At 43.2% G+C, this 24,470-nt stretch overlaps 2 protein-coding genes across 2 annotated transcripts in view; both read left to right on the top strand.

The window, feature by feature from the left end:
- Window positions 1-39: 39 nt before the first annotated feature.
- Window positions 40-19,534, top strand: LOC311003106 (scavenger receptor cysteine-rich type 1 protein M130-like; the record flags this gene model as incomplete). Its single annotated transcript, XM_083994791.1, has 7 exons — window positions 40-46; window positions 286-600; window positions 687-977; window positions 2,659-2,973; window positions 3,059-3,181; window positions 17,933-18,039; window positions 19,403-19,534. The coding sequence occupies 7 exons, from the start codon at window positions 40-42 to the stop codon at window positions 19,532-19,534; spliced, it is 1,290 nt and encodes a 429-aa protein (XP_083850917.1).
- The window catches only part of LOC311002756 (uncharacterized protein), a gene marked incomplete at its 3' end in the record, with an annotated part of 78,610 nt that continues 57,292 nt past the window's right edge, over window positions 3,153-24,470 (top strand). Inside the window, exon 1 of the mRNA XM_083994226.1 lies at window positions 3,153-3,346. The remainder of the gene's footprint in view (window positions 3,347-24,470) is intronic.

Below are 24,470 nucleotides of genomic sequence, written 5' to 3'. Positions count from 1 at the left end.
TTCTTTTCTGGACAGAACCACTCACACAAAGCTATGCCCATGTTCTGTACTGTTGCTTGAGCTTAATTAAACAGTCAAACTAAGAAGAGTTGTCAGCATCTGTGTTCTGACCGACACACCTGGGGCGAAGTTAGGGATCAGGATCAGCAAACCACCAGTTTATACAGTCCTTTATTATCCCTCAGTAACAGAACTCATTCTGGACACATGCTGATGACTTTAAAGTTGATATGACAGTAAATAAAGGTCAGGATCAAAGTTTAAATGTTGTGTCTCTCTCTGCAGACTCTGTCAGGCTGGTGAATGGGACCAGTGTGTGTTCAGGCAGACTGGAGGTCAAGTCCAACCCGTCTGACCAGTGGTGGTCCTCAGTGTGTGAAGATGACTTTGACCAGCAGGATGCAGAGGTGGTCTGTAGGGAGATTGGCTGTGGGGCTCCTTCAGTCCTCCAGGGGGCGCTCTATGGAGCAGTGGAGGCTCCAATGTGGACCAAAGAGTTCCAGTGTGGAGGCCATGAGTCAGCTCTCCTGGACTGTAGAAGCTCAGGCTCAACTAGAACCAGCTGCTCACCTGGCAAAGCTGTTGGACTCACCTGCTCAGGTACAAGTGGAGCTACAGTTTGGATTTGCTTCATTTCTGTTTGAATCAAACTCACTTTTACTCTTCACTCTCTTCTCTGTGTTCAGAGCCTGTCAGGTTGGTGGGAGGAGCCAGTCGCTGTGCAGGTGAACTGCAGGTGAAACTAGAAGAGTGGAGACCAGTGGACAGCAGCTACTTCTACGACTGGAACCTGGAGGCAGCATCTGTAGCCTGTAGAGATCTGGACTGTGGCTCTGCTGTTTCAACAAGAGAAAGAAAGGAGTCCTCATGGAGGTCTGTGTGGAGGATCAGCATTAACTGTGTTCTGTCTGGATCTACCCTGAGGGAGTGTTCATCGTCATATTCCGCTTCCTCCACCGTGGAGATCACCTGTTCAGGTGAGTCCATCAGTGACATCATCAGTGACAGTCAGGTTTAGTGTCTTCCTTCCTTTGTTGTGGAGGCAGAAATGTTCAGTAACTTGTTCTTTTTTTATTTAAAGCAACATTGCGGAGTTTCAGCTCAGTGCTTCCACCATCTGGTTGAGAAGCGCTATCGTCTGTTACAAGTGTCGTAAATACTTCAGCGTGCGCCACCAAGTGTGTGTGTGTGTGTGTGTGTGTGGGGGGGGGGGGTGTTTGCAAGGAGGCTGTGGCGGGTGGTCGGATCGTCCGACCGGAGGGGGGGGATGTGACTGTGTGTGTGTGTAAACACTGAACGAGTCTGTGTCGACCGCCGTCTCTCTCGCGTTGGCACACACACACACTTACACACACACGGGCACCATGGACAGACTGTGGTGACGGTTATAAACAGCGCTTCATCACGCTAATGTGTTCAAATTGCTATCCGCCCCCATCAGACCGTCTGACGGGGGATTCGATAGCTTTGTTTTCTGGTTAGCTGCTGTCTAGCTCTCTGTTTTGCTGCTGGCTCACTCTAGGCTACAGTCAGGTAAGCGTGTGTATGCCGTGAAGCAGGTCACACTCTACGGCTCTACGAGGGGGGGGGGTTGATCCTACCCGCGCAGGGAAGTTACATAGTGCAGTTTCAGCTGAGGCGACCCGGCTCAGGCTGCAGCAGCAGCACCATTCATCCTATTAACCATTTTTCTACCATTGCAATGAGTCCGGAAACATTATTTTAAGGCTGATAAACTCTGCAATGTTGCTTTAAGTGAGTGAAGGTCTGAAAACAAAGACATTTAATATCTCAACATGTTACATCATCGTCTTTAGTCAAGAAGTCAACTTCCACTTTTCACTTACATTTAGACAGTTTGGAGATGTAGGAAAACATTTTCAACAAATCAACTTTCATACTTTGATGCAGTTCAGCTGATCTAAAAGTACTGTAAAGACCCCCCCCCCTCTCCCCCTACCTCTCTCTCACACACACAGACATAGACAGGCAGGCAGGCAGACAGACAGACAGACAGACAGACAGACAGTCTGTAACAGTATGTTGATTATAAACACTGAGCATCATATATACTCACCCTTGTTTGTAATGAGGTAGAGCTTGAAAATTCTCCCTTGCCCAAGGTGGGGAACGACCTAAAAAGTTTGAGAACCACTGTCCTATAGGAAGCCTTCACTGTAGTGAGTCGTCTTCCTCTCATTCCTCTGCATCATTATTTTCTTTAGTTTTAACCCTTTAGTCTCTTTGAGCTCATCATCTCTGACAGATCTCATTCTTCAGAGTTTGACAGATTTCTCTCTGGTTTATTTCTGCTGTAAAGACGTCAGAGACGCTGTGAATCCTTTTCACTCCTCATGAATTTATTTCATCTGTGGCAGCAAATCACATCACATGACTCTTTAGAAACTCCTGGAGGTTACAGTGGACTAACGAGGTCATTGACTGATGATGGTAAAGTTGTTTCTGTGAAGATGTTGAAGTCCAGACGGTTGGTTGACTTGAGTCTTTGACTCAAGAGCTGGACTGTGAGTTTCTTTAATGGTTGTGTTGGGGACAGAGAAGGAACTCATTTCTGGACACATGCTGATGACTTTAAAGTTGATATGACAGTAAATAAAGGTCAGGATCAAAGTTTAAATGTTGTGTCTCTCTCTGCAGACTCTGTCAGGCTGGTGAATGGGACCAGTCTGTGTTCAGGCAGAGTGGAGGTCAAGTCCAACCAGTCTGACCAGTGGTGGTCCTCAGTGTGTGAAGATGACTTTGACCAGCAGGATGCAGAGGTGGTCTGTAGGGAGCTTGGCTGTGGGGCTCCTTCAGTCCTCCAGGGGGCGCTCTATGGAGCAGTGGAGGCTCCAATGTGGACCAAAGAGTTCCAGTGTGGAGGCAACGAGTCAGCTCTCCTGGACTGTAGAAGCTCAGGCTCAACTAGAACCAGCTGCTCACCTGGCAAAGCTGTTGGACTCACCTGCTCAGGTACAAGTGGAGCTACAGGTTGGATTTGTTCATTTCTGTTTGAATCAAACTCACTTTTACTCTTCACTCTCTTCTCTGTGTTCAGAGTCTGTCAGGTTGGTGGGAGGAGCCAGTCGCTGTGCAGGTGAACTGCAGCTGAAACAAGGAGAGTGGAGACCAGTGGACAGCAGCTACTTCTACTGGAACCTGAAGGCAGCATCTGTAGTCTGTAGAGATCTGGACTGTGGCTCTGCTGTTTCAACAAGAGAAAGAGAGGAGTCCTCATGGAGGTCTGTGTGGTGGATCTACACTGACTGTGTTCAGTCTGGATCTACCCTGAGGGAGTGTTCATCATCATATTCCTCTTCCTCCACCTTGGAGATCACCTGTTCAGGTAAGTACATCAGTGAGTAATATTTTCGTTCATCTACAGTGACAGTCAGTCGTCTCCACTGAACTGAAGATGTAGAACAACATTATCATACATTTTTCCATCCTTTAAGTTTGATGGGGGACGGCAGGTGATGCAGTGATACTGTCACTGACTGCAGCATCACTGGATTGAACAGACACATGAACACACCACCAGAAACATCATATTACTTTACTATTGTGCTTTTCATGTCTGACAATAAATCATAATCATCAGTGAACCACGATGCTCTTTGGATCTTTTCTGGCTGTGCGTCTGACACGCTGTTCACTCCAAAGGATGAATGGGACATCGGAGCAGGAGAAACCCATTCTGAGGATTATTTACCACAACAGCCAGATACGTTGGCTGCAGCTTCAACCAACCTGCTGTGGTTCACTGACAAACCCAGCAGCTGCCACAGTCCTCACTCACAGCTCCTTTAACTCTTTCACGACCTCCGTTAATTGCTCAACACATCTTGCTGAGACCGCATGTTCTTAGCTATTTGTTTACCTTTTTTTCAACGTCAAAGCAAACTCTGGACAAGGCCTAGAAACAAACGGTTTTCATGTGGTTGAAGAGTGAGTTTCTTCGCTGTTTCGTTCATGAGCACGAAGGAGAAGAAGAGAGCCAAGAGAAAAATGCACTTTTGTGTTAGATGGCAATCCACACATTTTACTGCTCCTCTACAGTGTGACATGTCTCCCAAATGATTTCTACGGGTAAATAAGTATTTGTAGATATATCTAAATCCACTGGGGGGAGCTAACGTTATACAAATGGGTCAGATGTCACCTGACCCTTTCATCCAATAGGCCTATTTCACGAGATTCGGAAGTGACGTCACACAGGGTAAATCAACATCCGGTCCGGTCAGCTGCGGCTAGAGCGATTGACCGAGTGGCTACACTTTTCATTCAAACAAACTAATACGACCGCCACAAAAGATTTCATCAGTGAGACTAACATTAATCTCCTAAAAAAAGGTTAACCAGTCAGCGGTAAACCTCTAAAAACCTGTGGATAAAGTTACCTGGATGTAGCCTACGAGCATCTGCCTACTAGCCCCCGGTTGCTGCTGACTTTGCATTTCTCCCAAAACAAGCACATTTCCTAACAGGCAATATCTGGATAAACTGACAACAGGCTGCGGATTTAACGGCGATGTTCTCGCATTAAAGAATATTAAAACTTTTAGCAGCTTTACTGCTACTGCTGCTGAACGGCGATAGCGATGCTAATTTGTTAGCCCGTCGTTAGCATTAAGCTAGCAGACGTTATGCTTAGTTAGCATTAAGCTAACGGACTTTATGCTTAGTAGTGGTACTGGCTGTGTGTGGTTTGAAGGTTGTTCAAAATAATGTGGGTTTGAGTGAACATCTTTGATGATTAAATACATATTGCCGCTTAATATGTTTTATGTATGGCATTATTACAGTAGGCTAATGATTAGCCGCTAATCTTCCATGTGGACAGTGACAAATAAAACCTTGAAGCAAGAAGATTTTGTTGGAGAACTGACATTGATATACAGTAATTCAGTAACGGTTGTAAACCAGTGTACGGTTTAGTTTTAATATTTTGCCGTTCAAAAGCAAGCTAAACAAACTCTTTTCCATCATCTCTTCGTATAGCCTACCCTGCTAGAAAAACCAGCATGGAAAGGATGCTGGTCTATGCTGTTTATTTTTTTTAGCAGTAGCCAAAACCCACTTCTTTCTCAGGTCTTTATTTCGGAAACTCATGGAAATGCAAGTACGGCTATTTTTGGCTAGAATTTGTACACTGAGGTACGCAGCAGAAGCTTTAATTTTTGGATTCAGCCATTGCGCTTCCGCGACCGGAAGTAGTTTTACCCTGTAAAGGAAACCGGAAGTACCTAAACCCGGAAGTCGTGAAATAGGCCTATCCCGTACCATCACGAGTGAGTTGCCCACCGGTTGCTGGGGGGAGAGGCTGTTGTTGTCAATCAATCAATCACATTTTATTTATATAGCACCTTTCAAAGCAAATAGATGCCGTTCAAAGTGCTTTACATTTTGACTGAACAATATAAACATAGGAGGTAAAACAAGAAAAGCAAGGAGACTAATGCACGAAGATTAAAAACAACAAGAAAAATAAAATATAGCAATAAAAAACGGATAAATAAAATAACAACTTTTAACAACAATAACATTTTATAAAACAGAATAGAATAAAATGCAGGATAGAAATAGGAGAAAGATAACAATAAGAAAGAGTATAAAACTGTAAAACAGAATAAAATCACTGTGAGACTATAGCATAAAAGCCAGATTAAAAAGATGGGTTTTTAGTAGGGCTGTCAGTTTAACGCGTTCATTAGATTAATTAATTACACCGCAAATTGGTGGTCGAGTGGCAATTCAATGCGCCAGCACTTTAAATTTGGCCCATTGAATGACCCTGGCTACTTGGCAGTGGCACGTCACGGTAGCATAGCACAGAGGAACTTGTCCGGACGTGTTGGTCACTTCCCACCTGCTTCGCTAAAGCAGGGTGACAACAGACTGATTTCTCCGCGGCGGTCACACGCGCCTCTGCTCCTCAGCTGTTGTTTACTCACATAGAGCTGTTTTTTTTTACATCATGGATAAGTAAATAACCTAATATAATTATAATGCCGTGTGCTGTGGGTCAAACAACTCCCTCCACTTCGTCTCTGCCACTTCGTCACTCGTCTCTCTCTCTCGCTCTTTCCCTGTTTGTTTGTGTGTTTTGTGTGTGTGATCTGAAACTGCCTCCGCTCCAGGGTGCTGCTTCGGTTCGGCTCTATGCACAGCTCCAGCACTTCCTGAATTTAAGGCAGGTCCTTCATTTCCTGTCTTACATTATTGGACACACTGATTAATCCAGGTGTGTCTGACCATTGTGACTACTCAGACACACCTGGATTAATCAGTGTGTCCAATAATGTAAGACAAGAAATGAAGGACCTGCCTTAAATTCAGCAAGTGCTGGAGCTGTGCATAGAGCCCATTGGTTTGCTGGGATGTGCTTGACCATTTTCTTTTAAATTTCATTTATGAAACGCACTTCACCAATAAAAATGTGGATTTCAAATCTTCTCTTCTAGGTGTATTCAATTGATTAGTCATGCAATGCGATTAATTAGATTAATTAATTAAAAATTCTATAATTAATTAGATTAATTTTTTTAATCGCCTGACAGCCCTAGTTTTTAGCCTACGTTTAAAAGTGTCAATGTTTGTAACTCCTCTCAGATCCTCCGGCAGGCTGTTCCACATCTTTGGGACATAGCGGCTGAAAGCAGCATCACCAAATGTTTTGGTTCTGCTCTGAGGGACAGTTAAAAGAGAGGAGCCAGAGGATCTGAGGGGCCTTCCTGGTTCATACAATAAAAGCATCTCTGAGATATAATCTGGTGTAAATCCATGGAGTGCTTTAAAAACTAATAAGAGAACTTTAAAATCAATACGGAAACTAACAGGCAGCCAGTGTAAAGACTTTAAAATTGGCGTGATGTGTGCTCTCCTTCTGGTCTGAGTGAGGACTCGTGCTGCAGAGTTTTGAATCAATTGCAGCTTGTTTACTGCATTCTTGGGTAGACCAGAGAAGAGAGCGTTGCAGTAGTCTAGCCTGCTAGTTATAAAAGCATGCATTAGGGGCTGTGTCCACCAGACACGTTTTCAGCTCTGACAGCGCTCTCAGCGCTGCTTTCCCAGCGCTTAGCGCTCTCTCTCTCCCTCGTCAGAATGCCGCTGTTGCTAGGTTACAAAACGAGTCCTCTGACACTTCCGTGTTCCGGCCTTGTTTAATGTAAACACTACAACGAGTGTCAGAAATACACAATAGCATTAGCGGCAGCTTTTGACATGGACCCTGAGGTCGGCCTACCTTCAACACAAGTGTGGGTCATGATATAAACCGAGCCACGTCTCCGGTTGTGTTGCTGTCGGTAACGTATGTCCCGCCCCTTCTTGATTCTGATTGGTCAGTGCGGTGAAAAGTGACATTGACGAGCGCGGCGCTGTTCTAAAAGTTGAACAGATTTCAACTCGAAGCGCTCTGAGCGCCGCGACAAAAAGAAGCAAGCGCCCAGGGCGTTTTACCGCCGAGGGCGCTGAGCGCTGTGAGCGCCCAACTCAATAGGGTTTGAATGTAAAATAGACGCCCAGAGCGCTGAAAACGCGTCTGGTGGACACGGCCCCTTAGTCTCTCTGTGTTGCTCCGAGAGAGAAACGGCCTCACTTTCGAGATGTTTTTTAAATGATAAAATGCTGCTTTTGTGACAGAGCGTATATGTGGTTTAAAATTAAAATCTGAATCAAATGTCACTCCTAGGTTTCTTGCCTCATGACTTGGGTTTAGACCAAGCTTGTTTAGGTGAGAGGCCAGTTTCTCTCTCTGAGCTTCTGAGCCAATGACTAGCATTTCGGTCTTGTCCTGATTGAGCTGTAAAAAATGTTGTGACATCCAGGCCTTAATGTCTAAAATACATTTAAAAAGTGAGTCTATGGGTCCAGTGTCATCAGGAGACATGGCGACATAGAGCTGGGTATCATCAGCATAACTGTGGAAGGAAATTCCATGTCTCCTGATGACACCGCCCAGGGGTAGCATATATAGGTTAAAAAGTCATGGTCCTAAAATTGATCCTTGTGGTACCCCGCAGGTAATCTCGTAGTGTTTGGAGAAGTTATTGTCAATTGAGACAAAAAACTCTCTTCCACAAAGATATGAATAAAACCAGTTTAAAACCAATCCTGATAGGCCAACCCACTCACTTAATCTATTTAAAAGAATTTGGTGATCCACAGTATCGAAAGCAGCACTCAGGTCCAGCAGTACCAGAACTGTAGCTTTGTTCTGGTCAAGATTTGTTCTGATATCATTTACTACTTTTAGTAGGGCGGTCTCTGTGCTGTGATTTGTTCTGAATCCGGATTGAAACATTTCTAATTTGGTGTGTGAATTTAAAAAGGTACTTAAATGAATAAGAACAAGTTTCTCTAAAATCTTACTTAACAGTAGTCAGATTGTTCATGTTTGGGTCCTTTTGTAGCTCTGATTTCAGTATGTAACATGTTGCCTTTACAGCCAGTGAAGATAGGTCGGGAAGCATCTGGTCTGTTAGTGACTCTGACAGGAATACGAGAGCTAGAAGATACAAGGTGGCATGTAGAATGTTTGTGGCGTCGGGCAGAATAGGTACTGCAGGTCTCTCAATCTCATCTCTGATCTGAGATCTGATATTGATATTGTGGGCTTCCCTGTTCTACATATGTGACCCGTTCTATCAAAATGAGTCGGAAGTCGCAACGTTCTATTTTTAGATAATCAGCTGATAACTTGGAAAACCCATAGAAAATCGCAAACATTTTTTTACCCTAACCTGTTCACGCAGGCCCCCTAGTGGTTGGGACGCAGGCGTCCCAAATCAATAACACATGAACGGCGTCCTTAATACAACGAAAAGTAGGCATGGTGTAATGAAAACTCCACCACAGACCTTTTAAGGACACTTTCGGCAACAAGTAGGAAAAAAAATAAGTTTCTAGGTGCTACGGTTTTTTCACAGTCACTGAAAATGTCTCAAACAATATCAGACTACGGCAGCCCACAAGTGACGTCACGTCAACAACGAAGGTGATTTAAACATATATGTACCATCTGTACACCTCTTCTTTCACCACCAAAAAATCGTTTTCTGTCATATAAACAAAAGCAAAGCACAAAAATGCAGTTTTTACCCCATCAAAGGTTTAAACAAGCCTGCTCACTCAACACAAACAAACCCGGAAGTCATTTTCGAGTGCCGAAAAATACGGACATTTGTCAATGATAGACCCACTAAAACACTGGATAAAATTACAAGCTTACCCTCTTTTTCAAGCTGAAGATGTGCTCGACAAAACCGGCTTAGTTGATTTTATCCATCGTGACCAGATAATCCATCGTAGGTTACGTTTACCCGCAGTGCTAATGCTATGAGCTATTATCCGTCAGACTGCGCACCCGCTTTGCGCATCTCTCGTCGCCTGTCAATCAAAGTCACGGGGGTGAAAACTTTTTGGTCCAATAGCAGAGACTCTAAGGTGTGACCTGATGTATAATGATCCCTGATTGGGCAAAGCTTAAGCCTGCACCCAGCTGGTTCCTGTGGTTCCCTCTCCCCCTAGTGTCAACAAGTAAGCAATACAAGTCTCCACAAAAAGTGTGTTTTTACTGCCCCAAGTTTAATTAAAATAATAATAAAAGACAAAATGAACTATTTCAAATGTCCTTGTTAATTTAAGCCATCACTGATGGTTGTGGGATGTTTACTTCTGGAGTTTTAAAGGAAAATAACAATATAATACAGGCGAAAATAGGTCAAATTCCTGTTTGGATGGGTTTTGGACACTAAATATTCATCCCCATAAATTAAATTTTCAAATGGCATTTTACTTATGTAACTGGTGTTCCTAAAAGCCATCAAGTGTGTGATTGGCCCCAGTAGGTTATCTGTTGGAAAAAAAAAAATCTCACTAAAATCTTGCAGTGTGCATTTTAGCCAAATTGGACAATTTTGGACAGTTTTTGCACACTGTACATCGCCAAGGGACACTGTTTGGAAAAACTCTATAGTGCCTCAGTAGTTTTACATATCAACCTAAAATTTGGTACACATGTGGACAGGGAGTGTGTGAACCATATATGTAAAATTCAACCTGTTTTATAATTAGGATTTTGATATATCACCTTTTCACCAAAAATTTCAAACTCGTTTTTTTTTTTTTTTTTTTTTAAATAGTAATTTCAGAAGCCCATTTTTTTATGGAATGACTCAATTCAATATTTTATAGATATAGATGTAAAGGGACAAAGGTTTTCTTTCATTCAAGCCATTAACCATAGTTGTGGGATTAGTACTTCTGTAAATAAAAAGCTTTAATTGCAGTGATACAAAAACAGGCGGAAATTGCCAAAAATGGCCTCTGCATAAAGAGGCTAATTTCAAAGCAATGACATTCAAAAACAATCTCCCAAAGTTTCACAGTCCAGGGGTCTCATTTATAAAACTGTGCGTGGGATTGTTACTAAAAGGGTACGTACGCCCAAAAGCCAGGTTTTGCGTGCGCCAGTAAATATTCAGACTTATAAAACCCTGCGTACGCACACTTGCAAGCAAACTTCCCTTTATAAATCACAGAGTTCCTACAAGTGTGCGCAGCTGAATCCGCTTCACGTTCCGCCCTGTTCACGCCCTGTTTTAACCGTAGATGGCCAATGCAAACCACCACATGAATGCGATCTGCATGTCAATGAGCCTGACGTGCTGTTGTTCTGTCGGTGTTGTGAATTAGCTGCAGGTGTGAAAGTGACGACGTGACGTGTTGCTGCAGCTGTTAACGGCGTCAGCGGCTCAGAGCGCACGCGGTGTTGTTTCAGTGCGCTGCCTCTCTAATGCTGGACCCGGTTCGGCACATAGTTACAACAATGACAACAGTTTTAATCTGAAAGAGTTATTAACCATTCATCATGGTCTCCCTCTCCCTCCTTTCTCCTCCAGCGGTGCCGTGGTGCAGAATTACGCACGGGGCTCACCGCTGTATTCATACATTTACAGTAATTAGACTGATCGATAAAACTTTGAATAATTAGCGGAATCAGTTACATTCTGATGAATGATCAAACATGACACTTCTCTTGATAAGAAGAAAACAGAATGTAACAATTGTGGGAACGATTACTGGATTTTTTTCTCCAGGGTTTGAGATTTAATTGACTCAAGATCATATGTTCACAGTATCATAGGAACATAAAGTTATTTACACCATGTATTTATTCCATGCAGCCGCGCCTCCTCTCCTCCTCCTGCGCTCTGGAGTGGACAATATGACGGAGAGACGGTGGTGATTAAATATAGAGAAGGAATTTTGATTTTGAATTTTCAGTTACATTCTAAGAAGATGTTTCTGAAACACCAGTCCGATGCAAAATAAGGGCGCTGTTGAATTAAATCACCGTGGCAACATGGATCTAACGCATACGGGTTGAAATTAAATGTGTGACGGCCGATAATAAAAACATAATCGTTCTTCTCAATCATCATTTCCCGAGTCTGACTTCAGTTCACCACCACACCGTCTGTGTCGCCAATTCCCCTTTTCCTCCAAACCAGCGTACGCATGGGTCAGAGTTTGCTTAGAGCTGCGCACATTCTCCCGTCAAGTTTGTTTTTTATAGATCACAACCTTGGCGTAAAAAGTCACGTACGCCACTTTCAGCCCCGTTTTGTGCGTACGCAACGGTTATAAATGAGACCCCAGATAATTGAGAAAAGGCACGTAAATGATGATTAAAGTTGACTTGCAACTTAAACCCTCTGAAAATGAGTGCTGCTTCGGTGCAAAACATGAAATATCTTCTGAACCTTTTGATGATAGAGACGAGCTGTAAACTGCATCTGAATCGCGGGGTTCTCCGCTTTCCGACGGTCATTGAATGGTGCCTCTATGACGAGAAGGTACGGGTAAAGAAACAGATGCTAAACCGAGTAGCATCGACGCTAACAGAGCGTAGCATCGATGCTAAACCGAACGTAGCCACGATGCTAAACCGAACATACACGCTTGCACATGTTTTACAAAATGTCAACAAAACATGACAACTTCTGAACTGTTTATGATAGAGACGAGCTGTAAAAAGCATCTGAATTGTGAGATTCCCTGCTTTCCGAGGTTCATTGAATGTTGCATCTATGACAACAAGGGACCGTATAGGGTGCATGTAATCACGTGGTACAGGAACAGATGCCAGAGTCACTGGCAAAAACTTTAACTGCAATTTTCTCAGGTTTTAGAACGGAATAAGAGAGTAGGAGATCGTAATTCAAATGGCCACATCTCGAAAACCATCAAATGACTCCACAGAGCTGAGCTCTCTTTTCACAAACACTGATAAAAAGATTTTAACTATGTTACAGGCTTGTTTGACAATGTTAGAAAAATAGATGGGAGATGGGAGGGCATATTAAGTGTCATTCCCTCTTTTTCTTTTTATTCTTTTCCTTTGTGTGTGTGTGTGTATGTGTTGTGCTGTTTATTGTATATTGTATATTGTTTATCGTTTATTGTTTGGACCCAAACGTTATGTTTTTAACTCTTTCGCGACCACACTAATTTCTCAGCACATCCGCTCAGGACCACATGTTTTTGGCTATTTGTTTACCTTTTATCTCACGTCGAACCGAACTCTGTACATCACCCAGAAACAAACGGTCTTCACGTGGTTGAAGAGTGACTTTACAACGTCCACCTCGAAAAAACGGCTAGTTTTTCCGCCGTTTCGTTCGTAAGTAAGAAGTAGAAGAAGAGAGCTGGGTTTCTCCAAAAACGGAGCTCCCGCTCTAGTTTCAGAGAAAAACGCACTTTTGTGTCAAGTGGCAATCGGCTCATTTCACCGGTACTCTGCAGTGTGGCATGTCTCCCAAATCATTTCTACGGCTAAATAAGTATTTTTGTAGGCAAATCTACATCCAGTGGGGGGCGCTAACGTTATACAAATGGGTCGAATGACACAAGACTCAGATGACATTGCTGAAACACAACAATACCAACAGCCAACAAAACGGCAAGTTTATTTGGAGATCAAATACATGAATGAATGAATGAACAAACAAATAAATAAATAAATAAAAAATATATATATATATATACTCTCTCTCTATCTATATAAATAAATAAATAAATAAATAGCTACATAGCCTGTGCAAAATAAAATAAATAGAGTACAAAACTGGGTGTACCCTGTATCATCTCATGTAGCTTTATGTAGCAACCATATAATTATGCAACACAACACCTCCTACACATAGTTTTCCCTGCTGTGATAGGCTGTATAGCATTCCACAGGATGGAGAGGAACATTGCAGGCCTTACAGTGGAACCTTGTTTCTTTTCGCTGCCCTCTCCTATCACAGACTGCATCTGCGGGTGGGATTTTTTCTTCTGGGTGTGGGTGGGAACTTCACCAGCTCGTGCCCAGCAATGCGTGCTTCCAGCCTGCTTGTAGGATCCCTACGAGCCGTCTGCTCTGCCCTCTGCCTCGCAGGCTGCGCCACCTCATCCTCATCTGCCATACCACCCACCTCCTCCTGAGGGCTGGTCCAAGCCTCGATCACACTTGTGATGAATGACATGAGTACCTTGTATTTCCCCCCAGGATGCTTTGATCTGTAAATGACAAAGGCGTTGAATACACATATTTGAAATAAATAAAAAACAAACTTCCTCGTCCATTTTGCACCCCTCCTAGTGAATGGGTAGTACCCAATGTTCTGGTCTAGGCGGTCTACACCGTTCATGTTGCAGTTATAATCAATAACACAGGAAGGCTTTTCAACCAGAAGCCGCTGCCCTCCCCTTTGCCAAATGTGAATGGACTCTTTTGTATCCCTGTGCATGGTGGAAATCATTTTAACTATTTTTTTATCTCTCCAGGCTAGCACCATCACCCTGTCATTGCACCTTGCCACTGTCTCACCCAACTTCAGCTCAGAGTTAGTTATATTCTCAATAATGTCTGGTCCGCCTCTGCTTTTTCTCAATGTACCACAGGTGTGAGTTTTCAACCTCAACAGTTCCTCACTTAGACCTACTGAATTGTACAGATTATCCATGTATAATTTGTATCCATGGTCTGCCAGCTGATCTAATAGGGCTACAACTGTCTCACCCAGCGCTCCTGAAACCCCACAGTATGGCCTCATGTTGTGGCAGTATCCCGTCTCTGAATCACACAAAATGTATGACTTGATTCCATACTTCACTGGCTTCATTGGGTTGTAGACCCGAAAGGCCAGGCGTCCCCTCCACAAAAGCATCCCTTCATCTATAGCAATGTTCTGAGCCGGCTGATACAATTCCTTAAATTTGGACAGAACCAAATCTAATACAGGGCGTACTTTGTGCAGCTTGTCTTGTGTGTTAGGGTTGCTGTTGTCACTGAAGTGCATGAAGCGCATGATAAGCTCAAACCTTCTTCTAGACATGCGTTTACTAAATATGGGGGTTGACAGCAGTTCATCAGTGGACCAATACATTCTTAGGTTAGGTTTACGGATGATACCGGTAAGAAAGTGGAGCCCAAGAAAAACCTTCATTTCATGCACCGTGACAGGTTTCCATGACTTGATGTGGCTGTGAGGCATGTGTTGGGTTACCGAAGATATTGTTTGTTGTGCATAAATGTTGGTCTGCTCAACAATACTCTGGAGGAGCTCAGGTGTGAAGAACAGCTCTACAAAGTCCACCGGCTCTTCAGACTGTAGTGCTGCCGCTGCTCCTTTGGGTCCCGGGGTTGCTGTGAAGGTGAAGTCTTCAGGCTGCCAACCATCTTCGTGCCATTTAGTAGCCCGGGCTTTCACAGAATGACTGCCTTGTCGCTTGCCACGGCCTCTTTGCATGCCACGTCCTGTAAATGACAGAAATATCTAATTACACATCTTGCGTCTATGTTCTTTTTACATATGCAGAAAAATATTTTGTCCTCACCTCTCTCTGTGTCAGGAGAAGGAGAGTGTGACTCCCCTGGGATACCCAAAGCTTCACTGCCCCCCCCTGTTGTTGGGAGTGGAGCTGGGCGTCTCCCGACACTGCCATCCCCTCTTTGCAGTTCCTGCAAATTGTCACCCCCGCCATCATCAGATTTGGCACTGTCTGTGGATTAATCAGTGACAGATAGATGGATGTACAGAGAGAGAGAGACAGACAGACAGACAGACAGACTTCAGACCATGACAACTAGATCAGTCTTCACCTCAGAGGAAAAAGGGTAAATGTAGCTACCTGTTGCTGAGTCCAGGTTCATGGACACTGCCTGTGGCAGATCACGAGAGGACCCCTGGCCTCCAACTGTGGGAGATACATTGACAGAGAGAGACAGACAAAGGTTTCCCATCAATACAGAATATAGACTATATAATGTCTCCTATGTGGTAGTGTACAAAAAAAAAGAGTGCTTTTGTGGGCATAACATCAAGTGTCAAAAGTAGCCTACATGTAGGATAGGTAAATTAGAATCAATCAACTTTTCAGAGTCAGAAAAACTTAGCTACTAGGCTGGATAAGAATAAAACCACAAAGAGGAAAATCATTCATGTGGTAAATAATGTATGCTTGAATTCTTACCACGAGCAGAAACAGGCTTTGGTGGCAAATCCTCCTCAGACTGGGTGTCAGACGTCCCTGAGTGTGAAATCACACCATAAAATAAATTTACTACTAACAGTTAGTGGGCTACTAGGTCTCTGCAACTACCTACTACTACTACTACTACTACTACTACTACTACTAATAATAATAATAATAATAATAATAATAATAATAATAATAATAGTAATAATAACAACAACAACTTGGTTGCAATGATTTTTCCGGTAATTTTGATGGATAGGCTTAGGTTTATCTATGGAAATGTTGATAACATTACCTGGTTGCCACTCGGATTCAGATTCCACTGCCGAAGTTGACTGTGACGATGCGGGGCTGTCAGCCTTTGAAGCTCCCGACATGAAAGGCACCTCCGCCTGCTCTTCATCCCCATCACCGTCAATTTCGTCGTCAGTCTCATTCAATAATTTGTGTTTGACAAGAAATTGTAACGATTCCTCCAACGTTCTCTGGTGAAAACGAGATTCCACCTTCTTCTTTTCTATTTTTCTTTGTCTTTTCCTTTTCATCGTACTATCACCACCAGACAAACAACAATCACAAAACTCCGGAAATGGGATAGCTGTCAAATCTAAATCTCATCTGATTTGAGGTAACCTGACCCTTTCATCCAATCCCGTACGATCACGAGCGGCGTTGACCACCAATTGCTGAGGGGGAGTTGCTGTTGCTGTTCGTCATGGGTTTCATAAAGGCGGAGCTGCTGTAGCCGTGTTAGGTTGTAGCGGACAGCCGTACAGCGCGTCCCCAGAGCAGCGTTCAAGGAGAACGATTACTCAAACAAAACCAAGATCACACAGTTTATAAAAAACATTATGTTTTGATTTTAGTTTAAAACAGTTTTACATATCAGAGGACTACCATATTCACACACAGGGTACCTCAGAGTGTCTATTATCGTAATCTGTAAAAAAACGGTTTTGACGAGCTAACTCGTCAATGGTCGTGAACGTTCGGCAGGCTGTGACGAGTTTACTCGTCAATGGTCGCAAAAGAGTTAATGATTTGTGTCAATAAATTAACTAACTAACTAACTATGACTTTGACTAGGGTGTCATTTTAAAGCTTATTTTCTAATCTTTCCATTGATACCAAAATCTCAACTTTGAAATTTGGGTCACTGTGACTCATTTTGATGGATTGGGTCACATATAGACTTTATCTGTATCAATATCAGACCTCAGATCAGATTTATGCTGTCTGGCAGACGACAAACTGGATTTCAAGTTAGTGGACAAGGCAAAAAATACTGTCGACGGCAAACGGCAACGCTGTCCAGAGTTAAAATACTTTAATTCCGCCTGCCGTGACGGAATGAGTATGTGGACATCGCCACAGCAACATTGTGAGGCGTTTTGCCGTCTAGCCATCCCGTCCGACTTGGACTCCCGACGACTTGTTTTTGACGTTCCGTCCAGCGCCGTTTGCCATCTGCCGGTCTCCATGTGAATGCAGCATCTCATCTCTGATCTGAGGTCTGATATAGGCGAAGCTACACTGGTCATATCTGTCCTCCTAGCAGTCATCATGCAAGTCAACCAAAACTATCCTTACTCAGACAAAACCAAGATCACACATTTTATAAAAACCATCATGTTTTGCAGTGTTGGGGCTCGTTACTCAAAAAAGTAATATATTCCACAGTACTCTCAAAAATAGTAATGCCTTACAGTACTTGATTACTCCATGGAGAAAGTAATTAGTTACATTACTAGTTACATTTTTCTCCGCCATCCTGTTTTATTTTTTATAGGCTATTATTATCATTAGCCTTTTTTTTTTTTTGCTAGTTATGGCGATTCTGATTGGCGGTGCCCTAGCGAATCAGCGCAGTGTGTGAGAGGGGCGGAAGTGACCATAGTAAACAAATGGTGCAGTCTCTCCTTACTTTTTCCATCCTGCGATGTCTTAAGGCAATAACGAACCCGAGAGCAGACAACGCGACCATCGGCTCAGCCGGTGCGACCATTCTGCTGCCAAGCTTTGTTTTCCAAAACATCCAAAACGTCTTCTCAAAACTAATAACAAGCTAATGTTGTGTGCACTTTGTTTTTAATCTCCATGGTTTTTCTATGGTTTCTCCGTTATGGCATTTCCTGTTTTCATGTTTGGTATTACTGGCACGAGACTAGCACTGCCTGCTGCTAGGGAGACTTTGCATCTCGCGCAAGCGCAGAAGGTACAGGCTGCTGTGTAGTCAGCAGTAGTTGGGGAGGTGTGTTTCACTTTTCTGGGGTGGTACTTTGTGTAAAAAGTTTGAGAACCAGTGCTCTAAGAACTGACTCAAACATGTTGAGGTTTGTTTAATGAAGCTGTTGTACTCATGTCATGTGATCTAACGTGATGACTGAATGTGTCTCATCAGATCCAACAGGTTATATCATCAGACTGGTCGTCCTGCCACTCGGTCTGCTGCTGATGATCGCTGTCACCTGTCTCAGCCGTAAAGGAGCTGGATGTAAGAAATGTATGGTAAGTAATCATGAAACCACCCAATATGTCAGGAATCATGTTAATTTGAGATATTGATCTAACTGACAACATTAGTACAGCAGGAATATTCACATTTAAAAACACAAATCTACTACACAAATGTTTGTGTTTTGATTTTGTGTCTTGGCTCCCACTGAGCTGCAGCTACGGCTGGGTTAGATCTGAATACACACACACAGATCATATTACACACACAGATCTGAATACGCACACACAGATTGAGATACGCATTTGCAAATAATATTGCAACAATAATAGCTCCATACCTAGTGAAATATTTCCATTAGTGCCGGAGGCGGAGGGTTGAGTGTCCAGTAGAGCATCAGGTCAGTGTAGAGCAGAGAGAGGAGGCTCCAGCAGCATCTTCATGTCTGCTGCTGTGAGGAGCAGTGTGGAGTCAGAGACCTGATGATACGACGCTCAGAAAGTGGAGGAGAAAACTCAGACTGTGAAAACACTGAGCTGCTCGTCGTGCTGTTAATTCAGTGGTAAGACGTCTCATATTCTCTGTAAATCTCCAGACTACATCTCCTCTTTGTTATCCCCGCACGCTAATCATTATCCTACCCGACACAATGACTGGTTTCTCCTAGAGGTGCCTTACAGCCGAACAAACTTAAGCAAAACTGCCTTTTCTGTAGCCGCTGCGCATTCTCGGAACACATTGCAAAACACTTTGAAGTTGGCTTATCCACCCTCCCTAAACAGATTCAAGCACCTTGTTGCCCAGCAGTTTGAAATAACTTGTTCTTGCTTGACCGATTAATTGTAATTTGTTCTGCCTGCTATTGAGATTTATGTTATTGTGCACTTGTAGCCGATGTCGATCTGGCCCTCTGCGTTGTGTTTCTCACGGCCTGCCCTAGGTGGGGTTCGATCCCACGATGTCTCGCACCGGAGGCGACGATACTAACCTCTTCGCCAAGAGGTTGACAACCGCTTGGCAGGTTGGTTAGCACGTCTTTTATGGGTGGAGTGAGTGCACATCCGTTAAACACTCATGCAGAGTAACAGTGTGTTGAGTTGATGCAGTCTAACATATTAGCTATAGAGAGGCATGATCATCTTGACTGTAGAGACTGTAGAGATTGTCTGAGTGAGTCTCGGGGTGCCATAGCCACAAAGCTGGAGCAGGGCAGAGGTTAGTGTGTGGATATCTGGAAACAACGCGTTGCAGTGTTTTGAATTTGACCGCAGCAACAGTTTTGTCCACAGTCTTACGTACTGCTCCTTTAAGGTACCAGACTCACCTTTGTTGACCTGAGCTCTGTCTGACATGAAGCTCTCAGCTCCTGTATGTTGAACTGAAGTCTCATGTCTGTGTGCTGCCACATCTCTCCAGGCCACCAGGGGGCAGAGTCCAGTCCAACAGGAGGCCATAGAGCTGCAGTCTTTCAACCTGGGTGTTTCCACAGCTGACGGAGGACCAGCTGAAGAAGAAGGAGTCCAGGCTGCAGAGGAGGAACTTGTCTGACATCCAGACTCGTCAGCTGCCACACACCTGTCCATCAGCTCAGTCAACGATCCAGCATCGTCCCTCAGATGTTCCCTTTAGAGTTTCACTGAGATCCAGCATCGTCCCTCAGATGTTCCCTTTAGAGTTTCACTGAGATCCTGCAGGAGGAAATCCTCTGTGGTTTCATCTCTCCTCTCAGTCTCATGTGATCAACAGGTTTTTGCAGCACAGTATCTCTTGGAGAAACAACACTGATGTATTGGTTTAGAGACTGAAAGTACAGTGATGATGCTTTCAAAGGCAAAGTTATGAATTGTTTTTTCCTCATCAATTAATCTCAGCCAAAGATGAGTGAAGAGCAAACACCTGGATTTTGGATCATCATCTTCAGGACTGTTGGGACTTTGTGAATCTGAAGCAGAGCAGAGGAAATCTGTGTGAACCGTCTGATTCCTAACTGTATGTAAATAGTTGTATTTAGCCATTACTAACAGCTGCCCAGTTGCTTCATGCTTCACTATCTAAAAATATACATATATAAAGATATAAACATACAACACAATCATAAATGTGAAAGTTGACCGCTCACCTCTCGTAGTCTCTCCTCTGAAGCTTGTTTGTGTGGCTCCTCTGCTGTAATTACAATATATAAATGTATAAATATCCTGTTAGATGTTAACAATGGGTGATTAATCCTTATTTGATGTATAAGAGAGCAGGGAGAGGGGATTGAGGTTTTACACCACTCATTTATGGAGAAAAAACATTTACAATTTCATGTTTAATTTCTACCTAAGACGTGAAAACACAACAGCCATATTGTCTTAAATATATGACCACAACAACCGTTAAACACCGTCCAGACTGATCAATCAATCTACAATCATCAATATTAGTATCCAGTTTCAGTATCTGTGTCATGTGGGTTTCTCCATGACTCCGCCCCTTTAGGAGACCAGCAGCAGCAGCAGGTCTTGAGTCTGTTGACTCGATGGTCGATTCTTTAGCTCCATAGTCACCAAAGTAAATATTGGACTCATTTTTCACAAGCCACATCTCCTCTGAACATTTGACACCAAAGAGTAGCCTAGAAATCTAGACGCACCCTAGTGGCAGCAAATCTATTTGCTCCGTAGGTGGGTCTAGAAACGAGCCATAGGAACTTTTTGAGTCTGGAACACCGTTTGTGTTGACCAATCACAGCGCTCTATCTGTTTAGAGAGTCGTTGGGCGGCTTAACGCCATGACGACATACGTTTTAATTGGCTTGTCAGGCTAACGTCATCCTGCTCTTTGCTCTGATTGGTCGTAGCGCTACCCTATTGGTGCAGAGGCAGTTTGAAAGACAGCCTTCATCCCGCCCCCTGGACTGAGCCGAGGTCTACCGCTCGTTGACACACTAGACATGTTAATGATGTAGTCTGGATGGTCAGGCTAACAAAACGGTCAAATTTCAGACAAATCAGAAGAAAATGACCTTTGTTCAGGTTCTGTCTCAACAACACACTCTCACGAAGGTAACGTCAACTAACGCTCACTGACGCCGGCGCTCGCTAACTTTCGTAATGCTAAATATGACTCAGGGCTCCAGACTAACTTTTTTGACTAGGAGCACAGTGGCCCCTAACTTAAAATTTTAGGAGCGCAAGCAGAAAATTTAGGGGCGCACACCGAAATCGACTTGCAAAGTAAATTTTCACTGTATTACTGATAAATACTGCATAAATGCAGAAACTATAATGTTTTAAATTCACATTTTATTGTGCAACAGTTTAAATATTGAAAATATAAAGTTAATGTTTAGGCTGCACTGACCAATAACAGAACAAGTAGACACACCTCATCCTAGAACAGACCCCCCCTCCTTGGGGGATAAGGTGCCCGTGTAGGCCAGCCCTTGTTGGCCTCCTTGTCTGCTGACCCTGGCTGAGCCACATGTGCACGGACTCCTTGGCATCAAACTCGTCGACACCCCCCCTCCCCCCAACCTCCTCCGCACGGCCAAAAAAAAAAGGATCTATCGATCAACAATCAATCAATCATTTCCGAGCCTAGTCTGTGCAGCGTGTTCTGCAGCGCGAGTCAACCTGCTTCGTTGCCTTGTGACGATTTGAGTACCGCTGCCGAGAGCGCGAGCATATTATGGGATGTTTAAGGTTTGTAGCGAGCCGTCGAAAAAAAAATAATGCAGGTGACACAGCACACACGCAGGTCACCGGTCTGTGTGTGTGCTGCTGTTTCACACGGAGCTGCGCTGTGGAAAGACGTCTCCTCCGCTCCGAGATGTAGAGAAGAGAAACACACGTTTCTTTTCACACATTAGCCAATCACAGTGGTCATTAAAAAAAAAAAAAAATTGGCAAATTTACTGGTCGCACATGCGCGAGTAGATGAAAAATTTACTCGCATTGTATCAAATTTTCGTCGCAAAATGCGACCATTTAGTCGCAGTCTGGAGCCCTGTGACTGATAGCTATGTACATATCATTTATTGAAGCATAAGAAATTATAAATAGCTCACTTACCTCTACTGACAACTCTTATCCATCCACACACGTTCACAACGCGAGGTAGAGGTACAGTCGACGGCGCTCACTCAGGAGACAGGAAGTGAAGCTGTACCATTTCATACCATTGGTGCAGCTTGTAAAGAACCATCTTGTCATAGTTTCCCTAAAAACTATGACAAGGTTTCCTTAAAACCACCGTCTCAACAATGGATCTGAAATCCATTTAAATAGATTCAGATCGTATATGTGTAAGAGAGTTGATTTGTGCTTGTTAAATTATGGCAAAACAGGTGCAACGCCGCCATCTATTGGCACAGTGGGTGGCGTGGGAACTGAACAGAGGATGTGGTGAGATGTACTGCATGGTCTGGGATAATTATTGATTTTTCTGAATGAGGGTTCTCATTGTGATTTACTCTAACTGGGTTGAGCACTAAGCGCCAGAGGTGTGGACTTGGACTCGGGACTTGAGACTTGACTTGGACTCGAGTCCCGATTTTGATGACTTAAGACTTGCTTGATCAAATCAAAAAAAGACTTGGACTCGCTTGGGACTTGATGCCAAAGACTTGAGACTCTACTTGGACTTGAGAGCAAAGACTTGAGACTCTACTTGGACTTAACACTCTTGACTTGAATTCAAGTCAAGTCACATGAAGCAAGCACAAATATTAAAATAATCACATCAATGTTATACTGTAGCAGCCAGTCAGAGACGTTCTATATGGAACCCACTCCTGTTATCAGTCTTGGCTGTATGATTAATGCCAACACACTAAAGCCTACCACACACATAAAGATAATCTGGCTGATTTTGCCCCGATTTTCCCCCTTCCGACCAAAGACAAAAGTCGCCCAATTATCTTAGGCTTTTAAGATTAATTTATGAGATTCTGGTACTGGATTGTGGTGTTTTAAGATTTAAATTCTCCCGACAATCGGCTCGTAAAACGGTCGGCGCCGACAATCGTAAATATTAAACATGTTCAATATTTACAATTGTCGGCTCCGATAATCGTGACCGTTTGGATCAAAAGTCGGCTTGTGTGTGGGGGAACTCGACAATCCTGAGTCACCGGCTCCGCGGAATGTGATGTGAAATTGAATGTAACCAATAAATAAGCGATCTGACTGCAGAACACGTAGCATAACAAACTAGTGTGGCTAAAGCTCCATGGCTACCAAAGACGGTTTAATAGAGTATCTTTGATGGCTAGCATCAACAGAGAAGCTACGTCAGATCACATTCGATCACGCAAGATTTCTGGCGTGTTACTGTAGGCCTACGTCAATTTTAAATAGCATAATAACAACTTAACAATTGAGGCGTGGTCATGATCTTTATGTATCATTAATTATAATCGATTTGTTTGGGACTCGAAACAAAAATCTTTGGACTTGGTTGGGACTCGAAACAAAATCTTAGGACTTGGTTGGGACTCGAAAAAAAATCTTAGGACTTGGTTGGGACTCGAAACAAAAATCTTAGGACTTGGACTTGACTTGGGACTTGAGAGCAAAGACTTGAGACTCTACTCGAGACTTGAGAGCAAAGACTTGAGACTCTACTTGGACTTGCAACATAGGGACTTTCTCCCACCTCTGCTAAGCGCCATTTGTCGTCCGCAAATTAATGTTGAGGGACTTGTTAACGAAGCTAACCTTCCTAAAATGTTTATTCTCGTTTCATGTGTTGTTCAGATTGTCCTGAGACTGACACTGAACTTCCCATTTCATTGCTGTATTGTCTGCTGTGTAGCAGGTTTATTGTACATTTTTATATTACTTTTTTTGATGTTTTTATTGCATATTTTGCCTGTGTGATTTGATTTTTTTCCCCTCTGTTCAGTTAAATGGCTCAAATTGTTTTTTCTAGCCCAGAATTCAACGTAAATGCTGTCAATTAGCCACATGTTAACTTTTATTATACTTACCTCAGGGTAAATGTGTTCTTAAAATCAATTTCATGTCCTGGAGTGTGTGTGTGGGAGGGGAGGGGCGGGGGCGTTACTTAGGCTATGTCTTCTAGAATAACAATATATACTAAGGGAGTGATTTTCTTTCTATTTTATATGAACATATTTGGGTGTTTTATTGTTTATTGAGCTACACAGAGAAAAGAGGATCTCACTGTGATCGTCCTCAGACTGATGCTAACTTTTCCATTGCCATTGCTGTGTTTTATGTTGTGTTGCAGATAATATGTTGTACATTTTTATATTACTTTTCATTACGTTTTTATTGCATAGATGATTTATTTTCCTCTGTTCAGTTAAATGGCTCACATTAGTTTATTCATCTCTGAATTGAATGTAAATGCTGTCAATTAGCCACATGTGAACTATTTTTACACTTACCTCATGGTAAATATGTGTTCTTAAAAGCTATTTCATCTCAGATCATGGAGTGTGTGTGTGGGAGGGGAGGGGCTGGGGCCGTTACCT

Source organism: Trachurus trachurus (genome assembly GCF_905171665.1).
Source record: "Trachurus trachurus genome assembly, chromosome: 19".
In the NCBI taxonomy this organism is placed as follows: Eukaryota; Metazoa; Chordata; class Actinopteri; order Carangiformes; family Carangidae; genus Trachurus; species Trachurus trachurus.
Note: the sequence above shows the minus strand (reverse complement) of the source record. Positions and strands in the feature narration are given on the sequence as shown.